At 47.8% G+C, this 7,621-nt stretch overlaps 1 protein-coding gene across 1 annotated transcript; it reads right to left on the bottom strand.

Moving 5' to 3' along the window:
• Window positions 1–216: 216 nt before the first annotated feature.
• On the bottom strand, window positions 217–2,454 carry LOC123099684 (uncharacterized). The gene is made up of 3 exons (XM_044521795.1): window positions 2,301–2,454; window positions 1,367–2,210; window positions 217–1,285 (listed from the first exon to the last, which is right to left on the bottom strand). Exons 2-3 carry the CDS (start codon window positions 2,183–2,185, stop codon window positions 557–559), a joined length of 1,548 nt encoding a protein of 515 aa, XP_044377730.1. The 5' UTR covers window positions 2,186–2,210; window positions 2,301–2,454; the 3' UTR covers window positions 217–556.
• Window positions 2,455–7,621: the final 5,167 nt, after the last annotated feature.

The following is a 7,621-nucleotide window of genomic DNA, read 5'->3' as shown; positions in this document are numbered from 1 at the left end:
CTTGCTATTATCAATGGAATGCCAACGATGCTGGACCTTTCAAAATAAAAAGAAGAGGAGAAGCAGTGGATACTTATAGAACATATATGGAGAGAAGAACACATTGAACTCTTTCAGCAAAAGTCTAGCGTTTTAGTACCATTTTTACAGGAACTGTTTATCGAAATATACGGACCTTTGTAAACGAGTCAACAGAAACAAGTTTAATACTTTAACTTTACGATGCGAATGTGTACTGATATGCACCGACGAATACACGAAATACAGAGACCAACTTCAACGGCAAAGAATCCGCGTGCCCAGACCCGTGTGCCCCAAATCCTCTCTCACAGGTCTTACTCAAAAATTGGGTTCTTCAACGCATTTCACTCAAGGGCGAATCATCGGATGATAATTAGTGAAGGCCCATAACCATGGTTCATGTATAAAGCCACTGGGAATGGACAGCTATAGCACACACGGACCCAACCAAAATAGAACAGCACGCAGCAACTAACGTACTACTGACAATACGGTCTGCAGTGATTCGTTCACCTTAACTCGGGGGCTAGCTAATTCACCAGAACTTGGTAATGCAAATGCGCAGATGAATCTCTTTGGACTCCCCGTGCAGCATCTCCGGATTGACATGCGCATGGAGGCGCCCGTGCTCCATGTCCACCTCGCCGGGGACTCCGCAGTTCGCCACGTCGCCTTTCAGCTGGAAGCTGCTCCTGAGGTGGCCTGCGGCGGCCGGAGGGCCATCCACCCAGAGCACGCCTGTGTACACCGGCCTCGCGTCGGCGTCGACATTGCCCCTGACGCACACGACGTTGACGGGGCGGACGCCGGCGGCGCCCCTCCCCGCGCCCACGGCCAGGAGGAACACGCGGCCGTCCTCCTCCGCCACAAGCAGAAGGCGGTGCTCCGACGCCGGCACGACGAGCGGGCGGCAGATCTGGTACTTGATCTTCTCCATGGGCCAACAATGCCGGCCGGACTCCTCCGTGAGGTGGCGCAGGAGGCTTGCCGGCGAGCCCTGGAACGCGCACTCGAAGCAGTAGCAGGGCGCGTGCGCGCACTTGTCCAGGTGCTCCGCGGCCGAGTGGTAGGCGATGGACCTCGCGCAGCCGAAATTCCTGTAGGGGCACGGCACCTGGTACGCGTCGACCAGGCCGTCCATGTAGGGGATGTGGGTGTAGGCGGTGGCGCGGCCGCACAAATCACAGTGCTTGTTCGCTCCGCCGTCGCCATTGCCATTGCCGCCGCCGCCGCAGGCGCAGCACACGACGTGTCCATTCCCGCACTGCAATCCACAAATCCATGCATGTCTATGAATCAACCTTGCTTTTTTACGGACATTTCGGTTAGTTCGACTATGTATTACCATGAATATGGGACGCTTGAGGGGAGCAGGGCACGCGGCGCAGTGAAGCCACTTCTTCTTCACCTCTAAGATGGCGGCCTCCTCTTCCGCTGGTGCCACGGCTACCATGGCTGCTGTTACTTGTTCGTCGAGTTCGAGCACCCCTCCGTCTTCCGGCTCATGCTTCACCGTGGCCGGCGGGTTCACCACGGCGGCCGGCATCGCCGTAGCAACTGGGCTGGGAGCCGCCGGCGCCGGGGTCTTCGTGGCCACTGCACTGGGCTCCGCTGGCGCCGGCGTCTTCGTGTCCACCTGACTGGGCACCACCTGTGCCGGTGCCATGGTGGCCACTGCACTGGGCTCCGCCGGCGCCGGCGTCTTCGTAGCCACCGGACTGGGCGCCACCTGCGCCGGTGTCATGGTGGCCATTGGACTGGGCGGTGCCGTTGCCGGTGCCATGGTGACCACGGGACTGGGCGCCGCCGGCGTAGGCATCTTCATGGCAACCGGACTGGGCGGTGCCGGTGCCATGGTGGCCACTGGACCGGTCACTGTCACCGTAGCGGCCGTTGGCTTCGCCTTGGCAACCGGACTGGGCTCCGCCGATGCCGGTGCCATGGTGGCCACTGGACCGGTTACTGCCACCATAGCGGCCGTTGGCTTCACCACCGCGATTGGCTTTGCCTTGGCAACTGGACTGGGCGATGCAAACGGCCGCGTCCCCGTGACCCCCGAGCCAACTACCTCCTTGATGCTGAACTTCTTGCTGCTGCTCTCGGCGTTCTCGGAAACCCGCTGCCTCTTGTTCTGCTGGTCTGCCGGTTTCTTGTGGTCCGCCATAGATCTCCGGCGGGTTTGCGCCCGGCTGAACGATTGACCGGAGTGAGGATCCAACGTGCGATTCATAGATGGTACATGCGAGAAAATGTAGAGAAAGAGAGAGAGACTGACTTACATTTGGCAAGAGGAAGCTGCAAGCTATGGAGGAGAGGGGGCGACGTTTCTACGGAAGAGACGGTCCTTCTTCACTCTGAGCAGTGGACTGTGGAGTGAGGAGAAAGTATCTAGTGATACGGCCAGTCAGGTGATACGGTGCTCCAGTCTATCATGAACCATTAGATCATGGTCGGAAGGACGGGATGAATATGCATGTGATGCCCAGCTCCTCCATCGGGAAATATTCAAATAACACCCTTGATATACTCTTAACTGAGTGTGAGGCTTGAAACAATCAGAATATAAAGATGTCGATTTCCTCGGACTTGTCCATATTTAACAGCATATGTGAGATGAGGAGATCCACTTTGGCACATGGGAGCATATATATGCTCCTGCCATGGGAAAAAGTTTTCCTAAAAAAAGGTGACAAAAATTTCCAAAGAAAAATTTGACCCATACATCTCTATATTCTACGTGGGCATGCCAAGTTTCACGGAAAACCAGCAATTTGTGTTGCTTGTGTGAAAAATATAAAAAGATGACTTGTGAAAAGCCTTTTTAAAACACTTAAATTTGTCTTTTTCACACGCGACACAAAAGTTGTCGGTTTTTCGCGAAACAACTTTGCGAGAACGTAGAATGTCGAGATGTGCGTGCGAAACGTTTTATCCGAATTTTATGACATTTTAAAATACGCTTAAAACACATTTTAAAAACATGGAATTTGTGAAGACCAGCCACAAAAATTTAAAATAGTACTTTTATAGATTTTCATAATTGAAAGTAATAAAAAAATAAAAAAGTCTGTCCATGAACAATAACAGACTAGTTTGGTATGTTAAGGCTGCCAATTTTCATACTAATTCTCTTGTATTTTTTACCTTTTATATTACTTTCTATTATGATAATCTATAAAAGTACCGTTTTTCAATTATCGATAAAGTTCAACAAAATAAATTCTGTCAATGTGTGTTTGCACATTGAAACTGATGCATTGTTCGAACGGTCAACGAAAGTGCAGCTGGTAGACTAGTATGGGAAAAGGCCTCACGTTTAATTAAGAACATACTTCGGGGTGTATTTTGCATATTTTAAAGTGGGATTGCTGGCCAACTCATGTGCATGCATCCTGTCCCACTGAACGTCATCTAGTGGTCCAGAATGCACCGGTGCATCGTATCACCATATAGGCCGTATCACCCGATATGCTCTCGTGGAGTGAGACCGAGTGAGTAGCTAGGCTAGTGTTTTGGAGGGACGTGCTGGGTGCTGCTGGCGTGCTTTGGAACGTGTGCACTAATGCATGCTTGCAGTGGAGAACGCGCACGCGTTGATTCGGGTGTGAGGTGAGAGAGTGAGACCATGAGCGCTACTCTGGTCTGGTCTGGTCAAGGGCGAGAGCAGACCCGTCACTTCATCTTACACCGGTCCAGTCGGACGTCATCACACACTGCCTGCGCAGCTAGCTAGTAGTACTAGCTCGATCGTCTCGTCTCGTCTAGTTTGGCTTCGTGAGTAAGGAACATCCCCCCTTCTTCACACGCTCTGCCGATCTTTCTTTTTTTAACAACAGAAGCGCACGCCAAACGGCAAATTTGACAATTTTAACTTGTGAACAAAATCATTTTACAAAATGAACTACCTTGAAAAAAATTCACTTAGCTGACCGTTTGAGTGGCGCTTGACATGCAGGCGACACACCCAACGGTGGAGCGCCTAGCTCGCAGGTGTGCTCGTAGGTGTTGCACTGTGACTTAGATGCAGCCCGCTCGCCCTCCCCCACCCCACCCCATCCGTTTAGTTACAGAAGCAGCGGTGGTTGTGGCTGCCTCCTCTCCCCCTCTCAATCCTCTCTCCCAAACCCTTCAAATCTGACGATTTGATTCATGGATTTCTTCACCAATCCATCTTAGAAGGTACTCTCCTTCGATCCCCTTCTATCTAACCATATAATGTATCTTATTTTGAAGATTTATGGAACCTTTGTTTGATTAGATTAAAATGTTGCATGTATATAGATTTGTGGAACCCTTGTTTGATTAGATTAGAATGTTGCATGCATATAAATTTGTGGGACTTCAAGATTTGTAGATGACATGTAATTATTTTGTAACCCTAGTTTAGTTTATTTGTATTGAAAAGATATGCTTTGGATATTTTTTGATAAAGGATGGATTTTATTGACTCGGAATGAAGCATTAAGAAGATACAAACACAATGAGCGCACATCCGACCTCTGCATAGCTAGGATGCACACAGCCGACACCAACACACATACGCATAAACACGCCGACAAGTTGCAAAGTCATATAAGACCAAAGATATTCGTATTGACAGGATGCACATAGCTAGGATGCTTTGGATATATATATGTTGAGATGTTACTTGTATTGAAAAGATATTCGTATTGAATCTTGCATAAAGTAGGCCTAGTTTAGTTTATTTCTATTGAAAAGATATTTGTATTGACAAGAATGATTTGGATACATATGTTGAGATGTTATTTACATGAAACCATTATAGAACATTATATTGTTTTGGATACATATATTAGGAAGTATAGGGAGTAAGCTAACGTATGTTACTTGTTCGAAATTTGTAGGATGGTTTGGCTTCTCGATGATCACTGGGACCATCAACACCGGGCGTACTTTATGTCGGTGCAGCAGCGGTAATAATGAAAGTGGCCGGTATGATGAATTTCGTGTTTATTTCAAACATAAATGCCCCATATGTAATTTGCTGATTTGCTTGTTCGTAGGAGCTTCAACCTCTAATGATTCGGTCTCACGGGGTCAACCTTGGGGGGATGCGCTATGATGAGCAGTACATACCGTATGTAAGGAAGACAGGACTCCTCCCTTTCATTCAGTTGGTCAGCCGGTCAACGCCACCCCTCAATGCTGTAGCAATCACCGCGCTTGTTGATTGTTCGAGGCCGAAGACACACAGTTTCCATCTTCGGACCGGGGAGATGACCGTGACGCTCCAGGATATTGCTATGATCGCCGATCTTCCTATCGAGGGGAATCATCTTTGTATGAGCACCGATTCTGATGGATGGCGTGAGCAGATGCATGCCCTTATCGGTATGGTTCCTCCGGAGCCTCGGGAACCAGAAGCAGAAGACAAGAAGAAGGAAAGAGTCGCAGTCGATGCTCCTTTCACCTGGATTGCATGGAACTTTGGTTCTTGCGCTGAGGATGCTAATAAGGATGAGGTCAAGGCATATGCTCGTGTCTACATGTGGTACGTTATATCCAGGACTATGTTTGATGATGGCACATGCAAGAATGCTTCATGGATGTGGCTGAAGGTGTTGACCGTATTCGATAGCAAATGGAGTTGGGGTTCGGCCACACTGGCTTACTTATATAGACAGGTAGACAATTGTTTCTTTTTCACTTCATTGCTACATTATCAATGCGATCTTCCTGTTAATTCAACCATGTTCTCTTTTATATGCAGTTAGATGAAGCCTGTTGTAGGACCTCAAAGGACGGAGGTATTGGTGGTTGTATACTCGCACTTTCTGTATGGAGCTGTGAGTGATTGCCGGTTGGACGACCAAAGATCGTGAAGTACGAGGATTGGGACGACAAAGACGACCCATTACGGTTCCCCACTTGGGCTTACAAGCAGGATGTGTTAAGAGACGACGGATGATCCCTCGGTCATGTACAAGTTGTGCACGAGCGAGATGGACACGATTACGGCTGAGCTGGTGACTTGACATTGCATAAGTGATTCTCATAACATTGCAACGCTAGACAGAAGTGCAATGCCCGCGAGCTAGGCGCTGCACTGTAGGGCGTGGCGCCTCCGTGTCAGGCGCCACTCAAAAAGGTCAGTTGAGTGAAAAAAAGTAGAGGCAGTTCGTTTTGTGAAACGATTTCATCCACAGGTCAAATTTGCCACACAAACATATCATTTCAGCTCAATAACAGGGTACAACGTGGATTACAAAGCCCTGGAACTGAAAATTTAAAAGAACAGAAGCTACGGAGCAAGTCATATTCCTGTGAGCTCAAGCAAAACAACATATGCCAGGTTCTGCATGATATCTAAGAACCCGATGAGCTACATTGTGGGCAATATCATTGATCCCCCTAAAAATATGAAACACCTAAAATTTGAAAATGAAGAACACATGAGAATAAGAAAAACTTAACTAACACCTTTCTAATAGTTCAAGGGATAGTAGCATTAGAAATGTTTATAATGCCAACGAAAGGCAACTTGTGAGGAAAGTGGGCTGAACAATATTCAGGCGCTTAGCCACTTGAGCCGCAAGAGAAGGGTCGGAGCTTCAGCTCGCAAAGGTTTGTCTATGCAAATAGTAGAAGCCTGGATCTGTACATTGTACATCCTCTGGAGATTTATTTATCTTTTACGAAAAAACTTTCACTCTATTCATCAATTGTCAAGGTAGTATAAAGAACACTTTGCCGATCTTCACACTAGTATTATTCTTTCACCTAGCAAGGAATACATATCTATATTTAGAGCATCTACATCTGGACAAGTCCGACCCTCTATAAAGTTCGCGGGTGTATCCGGGTGCATCCGCAAACAGCACGGAACAACCTCTTATTTGGGTTGTCTTACATCCACACATCTTAAATGTGGATTGTCAAATCAATACAATCCATACACGTAGATCATACGTTACAAATCATATTTCAAAACAAATACGACAAATCAAAATAAATATAGCTCGACATTTTGGACATGTCAAAATGAAATCAAAATCCGAGCATAACGGATCACCCGCTGGCTAGACGAATTACTCGCCGGACGCCATCCATGCCACCTATACCATGTTTCCTTCCTTGCCCCCTGCTCCGTCTGCATCCTTGCCGCATGCCCCGCTGCTGCCATAACCATCCTAGTCGCCTCATACTACTCTCGTTGATCTCTTTGTTCATCCTGACAAGCCACTTGTTTGCATACTCATCCAAGAGGCTTTCGTCCGTCAACATTATCTTCGCATCCTTCTTGTCTGGTGCGATTTGCAACCCCTCCTTCTCAAGCTCAATCTCTTCGAATGTCTTGACCTTCTCGAGCTCCCATTTGATCATCGCCTCTTTCTTCTCCAACTCGATCTTCTCCGTTGAATTTGCAACTTCTTGTTTGCCCTCTCCAGGTCCTAATTCATCTCCTTTTGTGCATCCATAATGAGCTTGTACCTCTCCTCTTTCTTGTTCGCCCTAACAGAAAAAATGCTCGTCCATGTGAAGGACATTTTTGTAGCCGTCACAGGAGGCCCTCACCTTCTCCCACTTGTTTCCCATCACTTGCCGCTTATTCTTTGGCACAGTGGATCTTTCATTCTCC

Source organism: Triticum aestivum, chromosome 4D (assembly GCF_018294505.1).
Source record: "Triticum aestivum cultivar Chinese Spring chromosome 4D, IWGSC CS RefSeq v2.1, whole genome shotgun sequence".
In the NCBI taxonomy this organism is placed as follows: Eukaryota; Viridiplantae; Streptophyta; class Magnoliopsida; order Poales; family Poaceae; genus Triticum; species Triticum aestivum.
The sequence above is the reverse complement of the archived record's forward strand: the minus strand, read 5'-3'. Positions and strand labels throughout refer to the sequence as shown.

Excerpts from the sequence above, each read along its gene's own strand:
- LOC123099684 (XM_044521795.1), bottom strand. The coding sequence starts at position 2,185 with ATGGCGGACCACAAGAAACCGGCAGACCAGCAGAACAAGAGGCAGCGG. Across the intron at positions 1,286-1,366 it reads TCAAGCGTCCCATATTCATG|TGCGGGAATGGACACGTCGT; the intron begins GTAATACATAGT and ends TGTGGATTGCAG.